The 25,112-nt window shown below is 35.3% G+C and overlaps 1 protein-coding gene across 2 annotated transcripts in view; it reads left to right on the top strand.

Moving 5' to 3' along the window:
• mppe1 (metallophosphoesterase 1) overlaps positions 1–24,665 on the top strand; it is a 47,908-nt gene extending 23,243 nt beyond the window's left edge. For both annotated transcript variants that reach the window (XM_043227151.1, XM_043227150.1), the window contains 5 exons: positions 9,564–9,672; positions 12,252–12,320; positions 12,501–12,623; positions 12,811–12,951; positions 24,292–24,665. In XM_043227151.1, coding sequence (XP_043083086.1) covers positions 9,564–9,672; positions 12,252–12,320; positions 12,501–12,623; positions 12,811–12,951; positions 24,292–24,474 — 625 coding nt within the window. In that variant the 3' untranslated portion in view covers positions 24,475–24,665. The remainder of the gene's footprint in view (positions 1–9,563; positions 9,673–12,251; positions 12,321–12,500; positions 12,624–12,810; positions 12,952–24,291) is intronic.
• The last annotated feature ends 447 nt before the right edge of the window (positions 24,666–25,112 follow it).

The following is a 25,112-nucleotide window of genomic DNA, read 5'->3' as shown; positions in this document are numbered from 1 at the left end:
GGCTTGGGCCCACTATCGCTGCTTGCAGCTATATTTATTTATTTATTTATTTATTACCTGAGGGGAGGGGGGGTATTTTATTAGCAGGCTAGGGCTGTACGATTTAGGGAAAATATCTAATAGCAATTTTCTTTGACACATATTGCAATTGCAATTTGATTTGTGATTTTTAAATTAGAAAAGTCAAGTTTCAGCTCAATATTGGTAAATAGTGTACAGCAAAGTATGAGTATCGTTACGCGGCTGAAAAAAAAGTTTCACACTAATTCTTATAGAATGCCATATTACATCCTACCATTAAATATGAGTAGACACCATTATAGTTAAAATCAATACAATTCCCATGGGGTCAGTTTGCAGTTGTCGTTTCAACTGCCACAATGCGTTAGCAAGTAGGGTTGTGCAATGTATATCGTTGGCGATTGTCATGGATCGGCCAGACTCAATCTCCACCCAATCCCAGCAATCACTCTCACCTGAATTTTAATTTCGAGCACCTGCACCCCATTCTGGATCATTCACTTCACCCACCAAAGAGCACACGCCACAGCTCTTCAGTTTGTCGGAGCCCGTTTGCATGAAGTGGACACGCTGCCCGATCGTATCCTTGGGGCCTTGAACTTTGTATACTTTTGCCCCCTTTTCTGCCCCTATTAGTGTACTCACTGTAGCGTCTGCTTCCCTGTCTCTTGTGCTCCTGTTTCTCAGGTTTCCCAACCAGGTTTCTCAGATTGAACCTGTGTTCCCGTGTTCATGTTTTTGTTTGACTGAAAGACATGCCTCATTCTGCCTAATGCCTCATTCTGCTTTGTTTAAATAAATACTTTGTTTTATTCTAACTCCAGCCTCCGTCTGCTTCAGTAACAGCAATAATATCGAAGTTGTTGTTTTAATGATGTGTGATTTGACAATCAAGTATTTTGCTTGATTCAGTCTTTTAAAATACATTTAAAATGATCACAAATTAAAGACACAGGGGCAGAATATATATATATATATATATATATATATATATATATATATATATATATATATATATATATATATTATATTTTTATTTATTTTTTTTTTTTTAATACCACTTCATATAATTAATCAAATACCTTGATTACAAATGTGTTTTGTTTTTTTAAATTAAAAAGTTAATTTAAAAGACTTACCATTTAGACACCATATTGCCATATTTTGCCAACAAAATAATTCCAAGCACAGCCATTGCACTCTGTTGCATCTCTGAGTACCACAACATTGACTCGACAGGGCCAAAGATCGCCGCTAGATCCGAGCCGATGACGTCAGACCAGCTGCGTGAGCCAGCAACAGAGCACGCCACGGTGGAGAACGCCTGGTACAGCAAGAGCACGAAGTAGAGATCTGCCCACTGCACCACGGCTGAAGATGAGCTGATTATCCATCTGGGGCTGCTGGATTTACAAAATGAGCTGGATGATTGGGATCTGGATTTAGACCTGGCACCACCCCTGTATCCCGTCCAGCCATCCTGAATGTCCGCTGGTCCCGTCCAGCCATCCTGATTGCCCGCTGGTTCTGTCCAGCTGTCCTGTGCCTCCATTGCCCGTGCCACGAGCGTTCCCTCCTATGCCCGCGCCTCCTCCAGTTACCACGCACAAAGTCTGCCCACCCTATCCACCCGCCTTCGATGTTTCCCAGCAGCCCCTGCACTCACCTTCAGCTCATCTTCTGGTGCTCGCCATGGGTCTGCCTGTCACCATCGACGTCATGGGTGGAGGATCCCTCGCCTCATCGTCTGGCCTGTAGACCCATCGGCTCCCCCTTGGCTCCTAGCTCCCTTCTCTCCTCCGTGGCCCATCAGTCCACCAGCTCCACACGGCTCCATTGTCGCTATGGTTCTGCCTTGCTTGGCTGTCGACCATCTGTCGCCTCGGGATTCTACTCCTCCAGCTTCATCTCGTCCCTTCATTCCTCTGGCTCTGTCAGGCTCCTCCCTCCCCCCGGCTCCTCCTCAGTCCTCCATCGCTCTGGCTTCCCGTTCCCTGTCTCTGCATCGTCTCCCACCAGAACCTCCTCCCAGGTTCCCTCTTTCCTGTTTCTGTTTTTGGTGTGAGGACGAACCTTCAGGGAGGGGGAGGGCCGGTCTTCATCCTTAGATGCGTGTGGTTTTTGTTGGTCATTCTGCCTGCCTGTATGTTATTTGTTAATTTGTTTTAAGTTATTAATAATATTTCCTCGTCGAGTGCTCCTTTGTGTCACAGCGTGACACTGAGGAATATGACAGCGTTTTGTTCCAGAATAAATCAACCATTTAAATGATTCAGTTCAATAACAATGGCTTAATTATTAATCGATTTTCTGCAAACTGTTTTAAAATAAGGTTTTAATTTTTACATTTAAATTTATTTCTTAATGTTTTAAATCACTTCAAATATCGTTTAATATACCAAGACATTATTTATGCATTTGTAATTGCATTGAAATGCAGTCATGTCTTGCATTAAAAAGTGTGCGATGCAGCTTGATTTAATAATTTTAATTTAATTTAATTATTCTAATTCACTGATTAAATGTAAGAATTTGACTCGAAAGATAATGGGCTGTTTTAGAAAAAATGGCTTTATAAAATAAGTAATGCCAATAAATAATTAATTGAATAATTTCCAGTTTGTAGTTTGGATCATTGCAACATCTAATCTGATTCGCATGTTTAAAAAATATGTACCAAAAAAAAAAAAATCTTGAAAAATTATTTATGATACTAGGCTGCTGCCCTGACTTGGTTTTAAAAACCTATATTATTATCCAAATTTAAGCCTTAAAGCATCTTAAAATGCACACAGGCAAGTCAGAAAAAAATCAACGTTTTCTCAGGGAAGCATTCCCCCAAACCCCCCTAACAATCTAAATTTTGGGACCTTTATTTATAAAAGCTGTATATGGCATATGGCCTTGCTCAAACATGTACTGTGGTACATTGCAATGCAGTTCAGAAGAGGCAGCTCGCATTCTTAAAAGGGCCGATGTCTTTATTTCACTTGTTACCTTGGTTCAACAACAGTGAAGAGTGATTTTTTTTTTTTTGTTCTTAATTCATGATTAATTATCTTTAAACTTTGTAAAGATGCAAAGATACTACTAATAATGAATAATTTCTAAGCATTACTTCTGTACATTGTAGCCAATAGTAAGATAGTAGTAAAACTAATTTAACTCTAGAGTGTAGCAGCAGTACCATAGAATTCAGTTTGTCAGTAGCAGTATGCACAGCAAATCATGTCAAACAATTAATGCTGTCACTTACAGCAGCTTTTAGATCACAATTTTACCGAGTTTAATAGTAGCAGAATGGCATTGCAAATTCAGATACAGCATTATGTTAATATTAGCAGCAGTTGGCAATTGTTGGCAGTCAGTGGGACAGTCACCATCCCCCCAGTTCATCCTAAATATAAAATTTGTACGAACAAACTAAGCTTTTATAAGATTAGAATGGTATAGGGGTAAGTGATTAATGACAAAATTTTCCTTTTGGGGTGGAGTAACCCTTTAATAGCAGTATGCATAGTAAATAATTCTATGCTTTAGTTGCGGCAGCAGTAGGCGGAAGTTGCAGTGACTGAAAAACAGATGGTATGTGAGCTCTTTAACAAATTTTTGTTTATTTAAAAGAGGCTTAAAGCATTTCTAAGTATGTTGTGCATCTGTAGCAGCAGTATGCATAGTTATTCAGATTGAATGTAGCGAATGTAATAGCAGCAGCATACATAATAAATTCATATTGTTGCTAATAGCAGTGGCAGCAGTGTGTCACCAAGCCAGCAGAGGGAGCCCTTACCTCTGGATGATCTGTGATCACTCCCTCTGCTGCTACTTCCTGTTTTAAGACTATAAATTCTGAAGCAGGCCCCTCAACCTGCATTGTTTGTTTGTTTGTTCCTATTTAGCCTAGCCTTGTGTTTCCCTTGTTCTAGATTCTTTGGTTTTGACCCTGCCTGTCTTTCACTCTTTGATTGTTTGCTGCCTGACCCCACCTCTGCCTGTTTTTGGATTCTGTTGTTACCTTGCCTCTTATACTCCTGTTTTCTGTCTTTTGCAATGCCTGCTTTGACCAGGCCTTCATCAAATAAAAGCCTGTGAATGGATCTGCACGCCTCAGACCCCTCATTTGTTACACAGTGCTATCCAATTCAGCAAGATTTACAGAACTCTTCAAAGAAAATAACCATTCATTGGTTGCTTTATATAATAAAGGGGCAGTGAAAATTCTAATCACTTTTGTGCAGCTTTATATAGCTTTATAAATAGAAATGTTAACACATTTTATAGCGTGTGTAATAAAATCTGATTCAAGTTCAAAAGGATAATTAGCAGCAACATGCTAAGCAAGTCAAATTATTAGTGTTGCTAATATAGCAGATTATGCTTATGCAAACTGATTAAATATTATAACCACAATATCGCAGTGTGAATATCATTAACAGCAAATGGTACATGTTTTAACTCCCATATTAACTTCATTTCTTTTAATTTTGATGATTATAACTGACAATTAATTGCCACAATCTAATCAACTTAATAATTAACTCGTTAATTAACTCAAAAGACCTGCAAAGGGCCTTTAAATGGTCCCTCAGTCTAGTTTTGTAGGCTACACAATCACGGGGCAGACTGTTGTCCTAAAGACGACCATTGACCACTAGGAGGGCAAGACACGAAAGTTTATTGCAAAAGAGGCTGGCTGTTCACAGAGCACATGTGTCCAAGCATATTAATAGAGAGGCGAAGGGAAGGAAAAGATGTAGTAGAAAAAAGTGTACAAGCAATAGGGAAACCGCACCCTGGAGAGGATTGTGAAACAAAACCCATTCAAAAATGTGGTGGAGATTCACAAAGAGTGGACTGGAACTGGAATTAATGCTTTAAGAACCACTACGCACAGACGTATGCAAAGACATGGGTTTCAGTTGTCGCATTCTTTGTGTCAAGCCAATCTTGAACAACAGACATCCTCTGAAGCGTCTCGCCTGGGCTAAAGACAAAAAGCTGCTGAGTGGTCCAAGGTAATGTTCTCTGATAAAAGTACATTTTTATTTTCCTTTGGAAACCAGGGTCCCAGAGTCTGGAGAAAGAGAGGAGAGGCACAGAATCCATGTTGCTTGAGGTCCAGTGCAAAGTTTCCACAGTCAGTAATGGTTTGGGATGCAATGTCGTCTGCTGGTGTTGGTCCACTGTGTTTTCTGAGGTCCAAGGTCAACACAGCTGTGTACTAGGAAGTTTTAGAGCACTTCATGCTTTCTGCTGCTGACCAACGTTATGGAGATGCAGATTTCATTTTCCAACAGGACTTGGCACCTGCACACATTGCCAAAGCTACCAATACCTGGTTTAAGGACAATGGTATTCCTGTTCTTAATTGGCCAGCAAACTCGCCTGACCTTAACCCCATAGAAAATCTATGGGGTATTGTGAAGTGGAAGATGCAATATGCCAGACCCAACAATGCAGAAGAGCTGAAGGCCACTATCAGTGCAATCTGGACTCTCATAACATCTGAACAGAGCCACAGACTGATTCACTCTATGCCAAGCTGCAGTAATTCAGGCAAAAGCCCCAACTAAGTACTGAGTGCTGTACATGCTCATACTTTTCATGTTCATACTTTTTAGTTGGCCAAGATTTCTAAAAATCCTTTCTTTGTATTGGTCTTAAGTAATATTCTAATTTTCTGAGATACTGAATTTGGGATTTTCATTAGTTGTCAGTTATAATCATCAAAATGAAAAGAAATAAACATTTGAAATATATCAGTCTGTATGTAATGAATGAATATACTATACAAGTTTCACTTTTTGAATGGAATTAGTGAAATAAATCAACTTTTTGATAATATTCTAATTATATGACCAGCACCTGTAATTTGGTATACTTAAATTCTGCTAAATTGAAACAACTAATTTTGTACTTGATACACTTTAGTTGTCTTAAAGTAATGCTAGGGTCAAATTAAAGTTGTATTAAGTATACTTTGTTGTGCTAAAGTGGAACTATTCCAAGTATACTAAAGTACAACTTAAGTATCAACCCTAAGTTTTGCAACGTACAGATCAGAACATTAAATGTGCACTTCAAAAGTATTTTGATGACATTACCATTTCAACTAACTTACACTTCAAGAGTGTTGGACATACATTTATGCTTAAACTGTATACTTAAACTGTATACATACTATCTTTTAGTAATAGTGACACATTCTTTTACTAATAAAACACATTTCATGATGGGCAAGCAGTGTGTGTGCTGCATCTCTGCTGCCTGTCTCAAGTAATTTTTTTAGGTAATGTAGCACTTTTTACAATTTGACTTTATGGCTCGTTTCCACTGGCATTGGTACCCTTCACTGATAGGCGTGGTGAATGAGGGAACGTAACAATTGACAAAGTGTGACAATAAGCACAAGTCTTGACATTTTTGTCAGTTTTATGCAAATGTTGGAGGGACTAGCTGAGGCTGCTCTACTGGTTCTCTAGGTGTGTCATTAGCGACTGTTTCTATGGGCCATATTGTCTGCCATATTGTAGAAGTCTGATTTGACGTCATTCACCATAGTAATCAATGAATATTCGAAAGATGCCACAATTCTGCACATAACTAAATAAACTCAAGCTAACTAAATAAACTAAGCTCCAACCTTTTGGTACCTTTTGCTGTGCTAGGTACCCTTATGAAGGTTACCAAAAAAGTATGGTTCACTATTTTGTTACCATTCGCAATGGAAATGGACATAATTGCGTACCGCTCAGTGGAAATGAACCATTAGTATCAGATCGGTATTGGCCAATACTGAATCTCAGGTATCGGAATTGGTATTGCAAATTATCTTTGCAGAGATGTTCAACTTATCCTATAATCCTATAATATATTTGTGACTGAAGTACATGACACCATCAATGTAATTGCTATACATCTTTACTCCAAAGAAATTGTATCATGATCAGATTAAAAGACAAAATATATGTCATTATAAGGCCAACCAATATTGAAAGAGACTAATAGTATTTCGTCACTTTATAAGCTGATGTGTACTGAATTGTCTTTTTTATGGTCTCTTTTGTATGAACTGCAGGGATGAATTAGTAATGTAAACTTTTTATGCAAAAATAATAATTGGAATTTCATTTTTTTCCCACACTTTTGATGTTAAGAATATACTGCACATGTAAACTTAGTGTGTAAGGAGGAGGCAGAAGCAGGGGTTGAAACAGAAAGCATAAACGGTAAGCCAGGCAATGGGGTCAGTAACAGTGAAACAGTCCGATCTGACAACAAACACAGGGATAATCCAATAAACGATAGTGAGAAGGCAGACAGTGAGTCATAACCAGAAAGGCATTTTAGTCCAGGCAAAGAGTCCAAAGGGCAGATACGTGAAGCGCAATGTCAAACAGGCAGGCAAGGTCCAAACGCGTGGCAAACAATCAGATAAACAAGAATGCTTAGTAAGGCAGGTAGACTGGCAATGTGTATGTGTATTAACTGGCGCTCCATTTGAAAACAGTTGATGGAGATTCATGGATAAATTAAAGAACTGTCTTTATTGACGAGATGCGCATGAATATATTGGTCGATATATATCACCCAACCCTAGTAATAATCAAAGTCAATGAGCGCTGTGGATCTGCCCAGAGATCTGCGCATTTTCTCCTAACACGCTCTTTAAATAAAAAATACAGCTCCTTCAGAAAAGGTTTGAGTTGGTCTATGGTGCAGTCTATTTTCAGTTCCTCAAAATAGCAATGCGCCTGAACACACCTCTTTTTTAGACCTTCACTCCTATGAGCTCACAAATGGGTGCAATTGCATTTGCTAATTAAAAGATGTAGCACTGGACGGGAAAATTAGAACTTTATCGGACTAGCACACAAACTTGCGCTGGGTCTATGATAGGGACAGATTTGATACAATCTGTGATTGATTGATTTAAAATCTTTTTTTAAAGCATATAGATAACTAAATTATTTTTAAAATTGCTTATAGGTCATTGACACAAGTTATTACACAATTACACAATGCATTAATTAACATGAACCAGTGATGAAAAATATATTTTTTAAGGAATTTATTGTACTTTGTTAATGTTAGGTAGTCAAATGTTTATCTCTTTAGTTAATAAATATTTTAAGCAGAACATAATATAGATGTATACATTTTTCTTATTTTGCCTAAATCTTTTTTTTTACCATGTAGTATTGCCCTCTACAGAGAATACTTACATATCCCGCAGAAAACAAAATAAGTTATATTTAAAATTCACCCCCATTTACACCAGACCCATGTAGTTGCTAAGTTACTTATAGTTAGCATAATGTCTAAAGTGGACTATCAAATTCAGGTCTTTATATCTTATCAGGTCATTACTATACAGGCATTTTCTGTGATTCCTCTGATTTTGGTAAAATAATTAACATTCTGTAAGGTGGATGTAAACTTATGACTTCAACTGTATTTGTATTTGTGTTTACTCTCAAGTCGTCACATATAGCCGCTTGGTCAGGATCCTTTGGGGTAACTTTTTGACACACAGGGTACTCGTTTTTTGATGTGAAGGTCATCCATTGTTTTCAATTGTTTGTCTTAATATAATGATGCATATGTGTTTTTTTTTATAATAATAATAAAATAAAATAATAATAATAAAATGCACACAGGCAAATATGAGTACAGTCAGAGTGGAGTATTTATAAAACTGACCATAACAGACCATAAAAGCATTACAAAAAGGTCATGTTACATTCCAAGTCCTAAAGTCATGCAATGTATTTATGCGAAGAAGAAAACTCAAGGTTTATTCACTGAAAATGATTGCACTCCGTTATAGCCCTCACATCTTATTCAAAAAGTTCATCACACCCTGTAGAATGATGCAGTCGATCACGAGAGCCAATAGCATTTCTCAATAGCATGTCACGATTGGTCATGGGAAACACAAGAGCCAATTGCATTTCACAACAAAGGCTTAGGTAAGGCTTCTTCTTACGTCATTGTTTGAATTTGCGCACAGAGACTGCATCTATTCCTCTCACAAATTAATTATTTTGTCTCAGAAGACTTGGAATATGGTAGGTTTAGGGGCAATAAATGTGTACATAATGTAATATAAATAAAGCTGTTGTGACTGTTCACAATGAAATATCACACCCGACGTATGTGCAATAATGCCAATATCATTACCCAGTATAAAATTTAATCATGACAATATAATTCCCAGTATCTCGCATCTGCATATTGACAGCAAGGGTTTCTTATTTAAAGGGTTTCCAAGCAGTAATATGTGACGAGTAGGGAGTGAGAATGTAAAGGTCATCTTCAGTTGGGCATACCACAAGGTCTGTTTGTTTGACTGAGTGCAACTGCATCCTGCAAAGCTGACACTGCAGCCACAATACTGTGATTTCCTAATGTATTAAGCATTTCCATGTTTTGTCATTGTTTTGTGAAGTTTTATTTGTGAAGGATTGCTCAAAATGAATTTAAACAAAAATAGTTAATTGGGTCCTTGTATTCATGTTTTTTTGTTTTTTTATTTTTAGTTTTTTGCTGGTGAATAGTGTTGCGTTACATGGCGATCACTGTCCCATCTGCCAACGTGTGGAAAAGGAGTTACAAAAACTTTCAGAGGCTCTTAACTGCTCCATTCAGGTATATGTATATATATATACATACTGATTTTTTCTTTTTTATTATGTAAAACCACAGATAAATGCAAAAAAGGATTAATATAGGCTTAATATAACTTAATGCGGTACAATATAACTTAAAATAACAATATAACTTCAAAATATAATCTTTAGGGCATTTCTGGTCTATTTAAAATGCAGCTCTGTGTTTTTAAATATATATATATATATATATATATATATATATATATATATATATATATATATATATATATATATATATATATATATATATATATATATATATATATATGTATATATATGTGTGTGTGTGTGTGTATATATTTAAAAACACAGAGCTGCATTTTAAATAGACCAGAAATGCCCTAAAGATTATATTTTGAAGTTATATTGTTTGTATTAAGCATATGTGTATATATATAGTGTGTATATGTGTATGAGAGTGTATATATATATATATATATATATATATATATACATATATATATATATATATATATATATATATATATATATATATATATATATACATATATATATATATATATATATATATATATATATATATATATATATATATATATATATATATATATATATATATATATATATATATGTGTGTGTGTGTGTATATATATATATGTGTATATGTTGAAAAAACTGCATAGATCAACTAATTCATTAAAGGAACACTCCCCCAGAGTTAATAAGTTGAGTTTTACAGTTTTTTGAATCCATTCAGCCTATCTTGGGGTGCGGCGATAGCACTTTTAGCATAGCTTAGCATAGATAATTGAATCCAATAAGACCAGTAGCATTGTGTTCAAAAATGAAAAAGAGTTTATATTATAAAAAAAAAAATGGACTCTTCTGTAGTTCGTGTACTAAGACTGGTGGAAAATGAAAAGTAGTGATTTTCTAGGCTGATCTGATTAGGAACTGTACTCTCATTCCTGCATAATAATAAAGGAAGTTTGCTGCCGTACCATAATCATAGTAATATCAAACAGTCTTTGAATCTAATGGGCTTTATTGGGTTTAGATTTAAATTTTGTCAGTTGGAGTTTGAATAGTCTTGGTTCATCTGAATATTCTGTCAGTGTAAGTGGGAATTTTATGATTTTTAATTTTTAGTTTTTATCAAAAATTGTTGGATCAGTTAGAAAAGATAAAGCCCATTCTGTGAGAATAGTCTGAAGATCTGAGCTGAGTTTGTAGTTTTGAGAGTTAAAGAAATAAGAGTCAGACATTTTTGTCTCAGAATAATAATAACAATAACAATAGGTTTAAATAGGATTTTAGTAAGTTTCTCAAGCCAAATTAATAATAAAAACAATAATGATTATTAGGGGCCAAGCACTTATTATATCTGTTGGCATTCTTCTTATTATTATTATTCTTCCTCCTTCTTCCTTTATTTCCGTAGCAGCCCATAGAACCACTTGAAGGAGAGTTATGAAAATTGGCACACTGATAATGGGCAGTCTGAACTGTCACCATGGCAAATTTTTTAGTCAACTGTCAACAAGCATGACCTGAGACTACAAGCAGTGTTTTGGCACTATGCCACCTAGTGGTCAATAGATTTAGAAAATGCCTATTTTTGCTCATATCTTGTGAATGGTTTGGCCCAAAATTGTTTGGCTACATGCTAATGCAATGCCCAATTGCTCAAATTTTGATAGTAAGTGGCAAAAAATGCAAACAAAATATAAAATATTTCTTTAACTTCAATACAAAATTAGATATTTTCACCAAATTTGACATGCATGTATGGGCACACTCTAAGGACATGGTGGGATTGTGCCTATTGGTGGTGCTATAATCTAACAAAACATGAAATTGTCATAGAATACTATAATTTTAAAATGATAGATTTTATGAATGCATTGGTGTACCATCACAAAACTATGTATGTACCATTAACACCATGACCTGAAAGCCACCCTGTGGACAAACATTATAATTACATTTCAAATAAACGCTAATAGCTCTCTGTGAATTGAGCATATTGTAATGAGACTTATTTAATTCCTTGGGTCATGCTGAGAACAGTGATACCAATGTTGCAATAGTCCATTACCATTGCCATTTTGAAAAACCTTCTGTTTCTAACTCCTCCTATATCCAATTTTCATCTAAATCGAATCATATCATATCATGTTCAGACCATGTTAATAAAAAGTTATGCATTTTGTGTTGATAGATAAAACACCACAGTACCAATTTGATGAATGAAGCCAAAAAAACCTTAATGCTGTAATCTCTGCAATGCTTTAACATATTGACACCAAAGTTTGTTTGCACCATTTTCAACTCTCACACACCACACCACATCGATTTAAATAAAAGCAGCACCTATTGGTGTGATAAGCCAATAAATCATATTACTAGAGGTTGTATTTTATATTTTTCTGGGTTTTTGAAAGCACAGCCCCGTAATTGTTGCATGCAGCTATATTATTATTATTATTATTAAAATCTTGACCTTTTTATTTTTTTAAAAATGGTGTGATGCATGTATTAACTGATTCTATTGCAGTTGATCTAGTGTACATTTAATTCTTATTACTTTATTAGGGTGCCCTGCATAATAACCAGTGCAAGAACACAGAGAGTTTTGCCCCAATAGCACCTGTTCTACTACAGGTGAGACTGTGTGGGTTTTTTTTCTCTATCATGGTAGCTAAATGTATTCTGTCACATGTACATGTACTTGAAGTAGAAGGCAATATTATATGGTATTTGTTGTAAATATATTGCTCTAAAAAATGCAGTTTTTCAAAACAGAAATGTTCTTTAATATAATAATGGTATTGTTGATCCCAGCATTACCCTCTGTATAGAGTGAGTGATGCCATGTGTACAGGTGTAGACATAGCACCTCTGGATGAACGGTACCAGCTATTTCAGGAGCGTTATGATGTTATATCTAAGAATGCTTCCAAAAAGGTAAAACAAGATGCTCAGTAAACACAAACATGTGATGGACAATGTTATGGACAATGGACAATGCTAATTTTAAAAGTAATATGCTACATTATGACCTTGTTCCTGGGTAAACACAATTAATCAATTTCATGATCAAGTACATTACATATGTATAGATTTAAAAACCAACAATCTTCTCTAATAACAGCTCTTGTGGTGGTTCAAGCCCCGCCTAATTCTGAGTGGCCACACTCACCATGGCTGTGAAGTACTGCATGAAAACCTCTATCCTGAGATCAGTGTCCCGTCCTTCAGCTGGAGAAACCGCAACAACCCCAGCTTCATCCTGGTAATTAAAGCCTAGGTTTTGTTTACCCTCATGTTTTTCCAGTTCTCTTATGCAAAAGGAGAAGTTTTGTAAAAGGATTGCATTGTATTTATTTATTTTTTTTTTATGATCACAGACATTGAAAAGAAAAAGAACAATAAAATATAAAACAAGTCCATATGACCTTTATGGTAGCAAACAATAAACATCAATAATGAAACAATCATTCACAATCCAAACATGATCATATCAAGACCCAACTCATCAGACAATTGAATTATTCACAAGAGACATCTAGGGAATATTCCAGAAATAATGAAACATAATGTAAAATTGAACCAACCATTACATAATTTGGAATTGGTTCAGTCAACACAGTTTAATTTATATTGAGTAGTCAAATCATGTAGTCATATCAAGTCGGTGTAAATTTAATTAAACAATGAAGAACATGACCGTTGACAGGGCACTATAGGACAAAATTTTGACGACTGATCGTTAATAAAAATTCCATGCCCCCACCCAGCTGGACACCTGTTTGTGTATACCCCCACCACACCAACAACTAGACATCTGTGTGGACATCTATTTATGCACCCTACCAATCTAAAGAAATGTATTACCCCTCATGTTGTTTGGGGACGTGTATTTGAAGTGGTATATTGAAACTACTCAAAAACTATATGTGCTTTAAACTTTAAAATGTAAAACAGTATAGGCTCTTGGTTGGTAAAATTAGTGTAATCAAGGGAAAGTTTTTTTTACACACATTTGAAGAAAAACATCTGTCATACAAGCAATAGAATCAATGTCATGAATGCAGAATAAAAACTAAGATTGATTAAAACATTTTATATATTTCCCTTGAATATGTATACAGTAACAGTGAGTGTGTTATGGTGTTAAGGTAACTTCATAAAATCCAGCATTATGTTTATATTATGATTATATTTAATTGTCTTACCTGCATCACACCTCAATAGTAGCAAAAGTGTTTTACAGTAGAATATGAACACAATAAATACATTGTACTTATCTTTTGGTGCAAGTACATAGTAGTTAAGTAGTTTTGTTTGTTTTTGTGTTAAATCATGTTGCAGGGGAAAACATAACATGTAAGTTAGGATGCTTTTAATTATTTGGTACATCACAAAACATTACAACATTCTAGTAGCAACATTCTACTATAGTTTGTTTTATCATTCATCTTTAGCTAAGAACCTATAACAGAATTATTTTATGCATCGTAACAAGTATAGATACTGAAAGAGCTCACTAACTCTTTATCTATGGGTACAACAATAAGCATTACCTTATCGTTTACACAGTCATCAAGCATGTGCAATATCACTTAAGACTAGTTTGACAAACATAAAACACATAAATGCACAATAGTTGCTCGCATAAAATTTAAAGCATTATTGTTTGCACCCCTGAATCAATCTCAAAATCCCACCATAATATTTTTTAATGGAAATTTAGGGGAAAACACATCCTCATTTACAGAGCAGTTTTTATGTTCCTTGTCATAAGAATGAAATATACAGTTGATTGCAGTATTAACCCATAAATATAACCATTCAAATGTCAAAACAGCAGTCTTATGGTTATGTTAATATTGTGAGAGAAATAACTGAGTACTGAGTTCTACTTATTTAGAAAGATATGCAACATAAATTTCAAGAACTTCTGTTTAAAGTTTTTAAACAGAAGTTCTTGAAATTTATATTGCATATTTCAAGCTTAAGAGAAAGCTGGGGAAACTTTTTAGTAAGAAGGGTGTGCCTGCTTCTTAGAAAGAAAATGTTAAAGACAGAACACAATCGGACAGTTTTGATCGCCTTTCTATTAGTGCTTCTTTGAATAATATAAAAATTGCTTTCCAGTTCCTTATAAAACACTGTGAAACAGGGTTTTCTATTAGAAAATTTACATTTATAAATGCAAAGCTTGAGTAATAAAATGAGTAGATTAATAACAAAAGCTTCGTTATTAACATTACCTTGGCTGAAATACCCAAAAACAACATTTCCAAAATGATAATTAAAATGAAACCTTTTGTTTGATAAACACAGAGACATCATACAATAACTTTTTGACATAAGTGTGAAGAGCAAAAAGGGCAGTTAACATCAATATCCTTCTTAAACGTACACAGAAAATGTTTAACGGTAAAATTTCTGAATAAATTTGAAGGAGATTTTTTTTTACCTTGTTGGTAACAAAAAACTTGTGAAGTAATAACCACTTTCCCACTTAAGGTTTTTAACAAATTTAGACCAATAAGCGATAGAGCAAGGTTTGGTAGCAGCCTCTTTTAGAAATAGAAAGCAAATAGCTTTGTTATTTTTCTTCTGTGAAAAACAAACTTTACCACATATTTTATCAGCTAGATTAATTATGGGCATATTAACCAGTTTTGCATCTCTAAATAAAGAAACAATAGTAGGATTAATAGCAGAAAGCAAAAGTGAAAACGCCTTGGGAGTCACAGGAAAATTTAAATACAAGAGACTCATCTTAAGTCATAAGATACCCTTGAGTATTAAATAACTGAGAAACTAAAACAATACCCTTATCAAACCAATTCTTCAAAAAAACCTTTGTGCTTATACAGAATACAACAATTGTTCCAAATAAAATGACACTGAAAAATTGTGCTTGTAAATAATTTTCCAAGCCATCAAAGCTTGAGCATGAGAAGCAGATAGTTCTCTAAGCAATTTCTGAATCTTACAATCACACGTAAAGTATCCAGATCGGCTAGATTAAATTTATATTTATACAAATTGGAATAAAACTTGTAACAAAATTGAGAAATTTCTTTAGGATATTCAGCCTCCTCGATGTTTAATTGACAAATAAAATTATGTTTGGCCCTATTTTTCTCAAACCTGAAAAAAATAGGATGACATCTGTTCTCAGTGTTCAAGCCACCTTTGTCCTGACCGTATAGAAGCACCTTCTGCTATTGATTTATACAAGTCATTCAACTTAATTTGTAAAACATCTAAATATACTCAATATACTAAATATACTATCAGACAAAATTTCAGGCAAGATTTTGTGAGTTTTCACTGACAATATTAACAAATTAACACTGAGTTTTCTTAGATATTTCCCAATTTTTATATTTTAACATTTCCCAATTTGAACCAAAATAATTTTCTTGCATTACTTTATGCCAATAAAAGTCAATAAGTCTTCCCAGCTCTGACTTTACTTCATTATAATTAAGCAAAGAGCTATTAATTTACCATTAAAAAGAGCCTTTGTTAAATCTAGCTTCAGGAGAAAGAATAATTTGAGTTGTAAAAATATCAACATACACTACTCACAATAAGTTAGGGATATTGTGAGAGACTTAGTGGATGTTTGTTTCACTTCAGACATTTTTGGGATAGGGAGGCAACTGTATTGGGGTGATAGACACACCTCATTTTGTGTTTTATGTAATGGTCTCATTGTGTACATGTGTGCCTTATGTTGGGACCAATACAAAAAGACATCCCTTTTCATTGTGGCATCAATTTCAACATTCTGTGGGTATAAAAAGCTGGTATTGTCAGTAAGTCATTCCAAGTTCATCCTTCAAACAGCCATGAAAACACAACGTCACTTAATGGACGAGGAACGCCACCTGGCCATGGCGTGCCTGGCCATGGGTCAGTGGCAGGCATCAGCAGACTTGCATCAAGACACAGAACTACTGACAGAGTTCATGACAGACCCAGGAGTGGAGCCCCACGAGAGACAGGCCGCATGATAACCAGTACCTAAGGACCTATGCACTCAGACATTGTATTATGCAACTGCCACACAGTTGCAGGCCCGTTTATGAGCATTTAAAGACAAAACAGACGTTTAAAGAACTCACAATAACTAGAATTTGCTTTTCTTTCTAACCTGAAAATCAAATGGTCAAAAATGCTGAAAAAGCAGCACCATTTTAAATCACAAATGTTACAAAAAGGACTGAAATATATATATATATCAGGTCACGGGGGCAACAGTCTAAGCAGGGATGCCCAGACTTCCCTCTCCCCAGACACTTCCTCCAGCTCTTCCGGGTGAACACAGAGGCGCTCCCAGGCCAGCCGAGAGACATAGTCCCTCCAGCGTGTCCTAGGTCTTCCCCAGTGCCTCCTCCCAGTGGGACATGCCCGGAACACCTTCATTGGGAGGTGTCCGGGAGGCATCCAGAACAGATGCCCGTGCCACCTCAGCTGACCTCTCTCAATGTGGAGGAGAAGCGGGTCTACTCCTCCTGAGTGACTGAGCTCTTCACCCTATCTCTAAAGGAGCACCCAGCCACCCTATGGAGGAAACTCATGTATTCGGCCACTTGTATCCGGGATCTCATCCTTTCGGTCATGGACCAAAGCTCATGACCAAAGCTGAGAATAGGAACAAAAACTGACCAGTAAATTGAGAGTTTCGCCTTGCGGCTCAGCTCCTTCATCACCATGACAGATTGGTACAGCGACCGCATTACTGCAGAAGCTGCAACGATCCATCTGTCGTTCTCTCGTTCCATCCTCCCCTCACTCGTGAACAAGACCCCAGGATACTGAAACTATTCCACCTGAGGCAGGAACTCCCTACCAACCTGTAAGGGGGCAAGCCATACTTGTCCGACTGAGAACCATGGCCTCAGATTTAGAGGTGCTGATTCTCATCTTAGCCCATCACACTCAGCTACAAACTGCCTCAGTGCACACTATAGGTTCTGGCCAGATGCAGCATCAACAATCAACATCATCCGCAAAAAGCAGACACGATATCCTGTGGTCACCAAACCAGACCCCCTCCAGCCCCCGGGGAGGCTGAGGAATGTGATCCCCTATAGTTGGAGCACTCCTCTGGTCCCCCTTCTTAAAAAGAAGAACCACCACCTCGGTCTGCCAGTCCAGAATTTCTGTCAGTCCAGAATTGTACTTGGGGCGGATCTCGTCCACCCCCTGTGCTTTGCCACTGAGGAGCTTCTTAACAACCTCAGTGACTTCAACCAGGGTGGTGGTGGAGTCCTCCCCTGGGTCCCCGGCCTCTGCTCTCAGTGGAAGACGTGTTGGCAGGATTGAGGAGGTCCTCAAAGCATTCCTTCCACCGCCTAACAATGTCCCCAGTCAAGGTTAGCAGATTCCCACTAGCACTGTATACAGTGTTGGCAGGGCACTGCTTCCCCCTTCTGGGGCGTCGGATGGTTTACCTCTTTGAGGCAGTCCGATAATCCTTTTCCATGGCCTTATCGAACTCTTGCCTCCACAACCACCCTGGCAGCGGTCTGCTTGGTCCACCGGTATCTGTCAGCTGCAGATTATCAGGAGTCCCAGGAACCAACCAGGCCCAATAGGACTCCGTCTTCAGCTTGACGTCATTAGGGTCATTCAGGCATATACACACATATAGAGGCAGTCTCTCAAATTTCTACTATTTAAATACACAAATTTCAAATTTTCACACACACACACACAAACAAACACACACACACACATACATATATATATAAATATGTATATATATATATATACAGACGTGGACAAAATTGTTGGTACCCTTTGGTCAATGAAAGAAAAAGTCGCAATGGTCACAGAAATAACTGTTATCTGACAAAAGTAATAATAAATAAAAATTCTATAAATGTTAACCAATGAAAGTCAGACATTGTTTTTCAACCATGCTTCAACAGAATTATTTAAAAAAATAAACTCACGAAACAGGCATGGACAAAATGATGGTACCCCTAGAAAACACTGAAAATAATGTGACCAAAGGGACATGTTAATTCAAGGTGTGTCCACTAATTAGCATCACAGGTGTCTACAACCTTGTAATCAGCCATTGGGCCTATATATATGGCTCCAGGTAATCACTGTGTTGTTTGGTGATATGGTGTGTACCACACTCGACATGGACCAGAGGAAGCAAAGGAAAGAGTTGTCTCAAGAGATCAGAAAGAAAATTATAGACAAGCATGTTAAAGGTAAAGGCTATAAGACCATCTCCAAGCAACTAGATGTTCCTGTGACTACAGTTGCACATATTATTCAGAAGTTTAAGATCCATGGGACTGTAGCCAACCTCCCTGGACGTAGCCGCATCCGTCTCTAAGAGACGGATAATCCGAATGGTAACAAAAGAGCCTAGAAAGACTTCTAAAGAGATTCAAGGTGAACTTCATGCTCAAGGAACATCAGTGTCAGATCGCACCATCCGTCGTTGTTTGAGCCAAAGTGGACTACATGGGAGACGACCAAGGAGGACACCATTGTTGAAAACGAATCATAAAAAAGCAAGACTGGAATATGCCAAACTACATGTTGACAAGCCACAAAGCTTCTGGGAGAATGTCCTGTGGACAGATGAGACAAAAATCGAAGTTTTTGCCAAGGCACATCAGCTGTATGTTCACAGACGAAAAAATGAAGCATATCAAGAAAAGAACACTGTCCCTACTGTGAAACATGGAGGAGGCTCTGTTATGTTCTGGGGCTGCTTTGCTGCGTCTGGCACAGGGTGTCTTGAATCTGTGCAGGGTACAATGAAATCTCAAGACTATCAAGGAATTCTAGAGAGAAATGTACTAGCCAGTGTCAGAAAGCTTGGTCTCAGTCGCAGGTCATGGGTCTTGCAACAGGACAATGACCCAAACACACCGCTAAAAACACCCAAGAATGGCTAAGAGGAAAAAAATTGGACTATTGTAAAGTGGCCTTCTATGAGCCCTGACCTCAATCCTATTGAGCATCTTTGGAAGGAGCTGAAACATGCAGTCTGGAAAAGGCACCCTTCAAACCGGACACAACTGGAGCAGTTTGCTCATGAGGAGTGGGCCAAAATACCTGCTGAGAGGTGCAGAAGTCTCATTGACAGTTACAGGAAGCGTTTGATTGCAGTGATTGCCTCAAAGGTTGCGCAACAAAATATTAAGTTAGGGGTACCATCATTTTTGTCCAGGTCTGTTTCAGTGAGTTTATTTTTTTAAATAATTCTGTTGAAGCATGGTTGAAAAACAATGTCTGACTTTCATTGGTTAACATTTATAGAATTTTATTTATTATTACTTTTGTCAGATTAAAGTTATTTCTGTGACCATTGTGAGTTTTTCTTTCATTGACCAAAGGGTACCAACAATTTTGTCCACGTCTGTATCTATATATATATATATATATATATATATATATATATATATATATATATATATATATATATATATATATATATATATATATATGTATATATATATATATATATATATATATATATATATATATATATATATATATATATATATATATATATATATATATATATATATATATATATATATATATATATATATATATATATATATATATATATATATATATATATATATATATATATATATATATATATATATATATATATATATATATATATATATATATATATATATATATATATATATACATATATATATATATATATATATATATATATATATATATATATATATATATATATATATATATATATATATATACACACACACACACACACACATACATGCACATAGGCCTACACATAAAAAAAACCTGTATCAATGTCTGTAATGTTTACCTGATAGATCAATTAAAGTCAAAACAGGGAATCCCTGTCATTGAATTGAAAGCATATTAAGTAGACAGAATGATTTCACCCTGCTCCTGAATATAAGCTCTGCCTCCAACGAAAAAAAGCAGTTTTCCCCTCCGCACATGCTTTTCTCTTTCAAATGCAGACAATTCTCTTTTAAAAAGGCGGAATTCTTTGCGGCCTTCCAGACAGCGTCTCTGTAAGAGCAAACGGAGAACTGCATGATCGCATGAACGCACATCAGCCTGAGTTTACTGACTGAATGTCCAGCACTCAGTGTGTCTGTTAATCATGAGAATGTATTTGACATGCAAAGCTAATTCTCCCTTTTTGCTTTCTTTTTAATATTTTTTAAACTCCAAAAAGTATTGTTACTGTAGCTAGTGCTCAATTAAATAAATAAAAAATCACTTAAGCAATGTCTAAGATTCAGTCTGTTAGCCTACTTTAGAATTGAAAAACCATGCAGTGGTATGTATAATGACTAAAATCTTTTGTAGAACCCTTCCATACATTCCATTGTTATTTTTCCTCAAATTGAAAGGCGGAAGGGGGTAGACATAGTCTAAAACTTTTACCAAAATTACTTTATGGTAGCTTCTTCAAATTTGAAATACAAACCCATGATACATGTGACTTTCAATTCATTACTTATCTGGATTGCTCCAGACCTGATTTATTTTACAAAAAAAGATGTTCAGTGTGGAACTTTTTTCCAAGCCACTTAAGTGTCTTTAACTTTTTATCATTTTGAGCATTATCAACTGGATGATACATAATAAAGCCCAATGTGTCTTCTTTCCAAAGATAACTAAATTGTGTGTGTAGCACACTGTTGTCAGAAACTAAACTGAACTAAACTAAACTAAACCATTTAAATTTAGGTAGGCCATTTTCAGTGATAAGTCCCAAAATGGGGGGTGCAGTGTAACAGGTTAAACATGTTTACATGCTTGAACTGTTTCAGTAGCTATATATAGATTTTTTGTTTAGGCATGTCGTGACGATTTGAGAATTGAGGAAATGTAGGTCTACTTTATGATCAGCTTACTGTTTGCGGCTGGCCACTTGGTAGTTACTTTAAAAAAATAAAAAAAAAACACAACTATGTAATAAAAATGCTACAAACTGTTTTTCTAAATTAACTTAATAAAAATGCAAAACAAACTATTTTAATAGCCAAAACAGCATAGGCCGATTTGGAAGAAAAAAAAGACGGGCAGTTTCCTATTACCCAACAAATAGAATGTTCCTCTAACATTCCCATATGCTTCCCATTTTTTAAAAAAAGAAGTGGTATTTCTGAATTTTATTTGATAGCTATATGACAATTAAAAAATTACTTGCAAGGACTTTAGGCTATGTAAATTAATTCAAATGTTCCAGATGGTCCTGGTTATTCCAATGCTGAAATGTTTTGAAACTATTTTATTATGCCTGAAATAAGCTTCTAATAAAGTGTAGACATCAAAATAGTCAAATCGCATTATAATGAAAATAGCTGAAATTACGACATGAGTAGTCAAAATGTATAATGAGTTTGTTTGTATGTTTCTTTACTGCGCATCCTCAGATCTGCACATACTCCCTGCATGCATTTCTTCAGCACTTGCTTTTCTCCTGTGTTCCAGGAGCTCACAAAATTAAAACATTAACGGTCATTTCGTATTACTGACTGACTAACACTCATTCATCGGTCTCTTCATTAAATAATTACTTATAATTAATATATATTTGAGAATACATATTGTGATTTCAGTGATATTTGACCAGTCTACATATACATAGAGGTACATATCTGTCCATCTTTCATGCCGCACTCTATGAGACTTAAGGGTACTGGATTAAGCTACCAACCTACAGCACCGGTGTTGGAGTAAAGAGGTTAGGAGAACTTTCTGGGAACCTTCTAGGAACTTATATGGAACATTCCCTGTAGGTAATGGGAGGATTCCAGAACGTTCCACTAACCTACAAGGAACATTTCATTCATGTAAAAAAAAAACAAAAAAAAACTTTTCTTGAGAAGAACATTCTTAAACATAATTATACATACATTATACATTATTCATAGTAATTATGAACCTGTAGACAGTATTTCTTAATACCTCTTGAAAAAAATGTAGTTACTGATTAGCTAGTGAATTACCACATTTGATTAAGCACTAATAGTAGTTCACTAGCTAGTATACTAATTCATCAAACACAAGTTTCTTGTTAAATGCTATTAGTTACCAGAGTGCATTCTTGTGTAGTTCTTTATTAATGAATGAACAGTATTTTAAAGTGTTACCACATTTTGTTTTTGGTCAGCAAAAGATGCTCTTTTTATTTTATTTTTTAATTTTTTAACAAATTCTGCCTTTTAAAATTATAATGTGTTAGACTACAAGATTTTAATTATTATTGCATGCAGTTTTAATATGTCAGTTTTAATAACTTTGTATCAGTAAGAAATGTATATGTATGTTTTTTAAAATTCTAATGTTAGGCTTCATTGTTTAACTTTTTTTTTTTTTATATTTCAACCCTTTCCATTTAACGATACATAAATGATCGTCTTGACTTTTTAACTGTTTCTGAAAAACATTGCATTGATTTTTTTTATTTTTGAAAAGTTTTAATGTTATGCACAAAAAAACGCATTCCCAAAAAACACGAGGGGTCATTAATTACTTTGAATTGGTGGGGTGGATAAACAGATGGTCCAGTTGGGTGGAGGGTGTAAATTAGCCTCCAGTTAGGGTGGAGTGGTGTAGGGCTATGGAACTTTTATGAGGGGATCATCAATCAAATTTTTGCATATGATGCTCTGTCAGGACTCTCTAACCTGACTGAATAAGAATGTTTTACCATTATATTTGTACATTGGCGGTACTATGAATACTTACAATAGAAAACGTCCTAACACCCCAGTACAGTAAAATTACGCATATTTTAAAAACGAAAAAAAATTGCTTTTTATTGTTTCAGCATAATTGTTGCAAATAAACATACATTTATGACATTAACAGCGACATCTGCTGATGCACATTATGCTGTTCATTGCCACAGGAACACCCCTGCTGAAGATAATGAGCAAATTAAATTGCTTCCTTTGACAAGTGCATTCCAAACGATTAAATAATGGTACAAATGTCCTCTGCTCACTCAAGTCTCATCTAACAAGGGGATAGGGATGGTCAGTATGATTTGGAAAATGACCATGACTTGTACGATACCCGAAACATTACACTCCTAATTCTCTACCTGGCCAAAAATGCTGTAGTAGTGTACTCAAAACAATTGAATCAGACAACTTATTCAGTGAGTCATTCAATGAATGCTATGTTGATTTAGACTCCTGAATTTAGAAAATGTTTAATTTATTCTTTATGTACCTCTGTACCTCATAGTTTATAAATATAATTTTAAACAATTTCTACACTTTACATAATTTATCATTTTAAACAAAGCTACACTTTACACAAAATTAAGTTCAAATATCTTTTCAGGCCTGTAATTTTATATAGTCCCATTTTTTTTTTAAGTTGACATGAGTTAAAGAAATTCAATATAATTTAACTTCATTCTGTTGCTTTTTGAAATAGTTTTTACAGTTCAAGTTTCATGAAATTAAATTAACATAGTCATAGTGTTTAATGGATGAAATGTTACTAGCTTTCATATTATTTAAAAGTATAAGAAACGTATACATTATATATGAATATTTAATGTTATTGTATATTCTGTCACTATCTGTAGGGCACATTCTCCAGGTCTGACATCCGGCTGTCAAAGTGTTTTTTGCCAGAGGAGAGGACTGTGTTAGCACTTTACTGCAGCAGCTGTCTAATCATTGTGCTGATAACACTCAACTGTATCAGAATGTTCAGAAGATCACTGCATTTGCCAAATAGCCATCTAGGAAAGCACAAGACTTTGTAGTATGCACAAAAACGTGAGTGTTATATGGCACTGTTAATGAAAGTCCTGAATTCTTGTGCAGAGAAACAAGAAATTATTGAAAATCAATGATTCTACTGGTTTGGATGTTCTCACAGCATCTTTGATTTCTGATTTTAAATGGTTAACTTTTTTTGATACACAAATAAAAGTCTTAATTTCAGAACTGTTAACATAGTTTTTTCATTCGCAAATAACTTTATTTCACTGTGAATGGTTTTTAATTGCTTTTAATATGCATATGTATTTAAAAAAAATTAGTTACTTATATTACACGAGTGTACTATTGTATGAAAGATAGTTTTGAGTGTACTATTGTACACAACTATCTACAAGTGGTAACTAAATGCACTTTTAACATATTTTGTTTTTAAAAGTGCATTTTAGTTCATATTCTTCTCAAAATAGCAGTTAAGTACACTTCGATGATCTTAAGAAATACTAAAGAATAATTTTTAGTACATTAAGATAAACTTAAGTACACAATAAGTGTGTGAAAATAAAGCACTTCAATTACATTACAGAAGTGTACTTGTTTTTTGGGAAGTCAGATTGATGGAGAAAGAAGAGTGACAAAGTGTGTACCAGAACCCTCAGAGTACACTACATAAGTAGTACCT

Source organism: Puntigrus tetrazona, chromosome 24, assembly GCF_018831695.1.
Source record: "Puntigrus tetrazona isolate hp1 chromosome 24, ASM1883169v1, whole genome shotgun sequence".
NCBI classification, from domain to species: Eukaryota; Metazoa; Chordata; class Actinopteri; order Cypriniformes; family Cyprinidae; genus Puntigrus; species Puntigrus tetrazona.
Note: the sequence above shows the minus strand (reverse complement) of the source record. Positions and strands in the feature narration are given on the sequence as shown.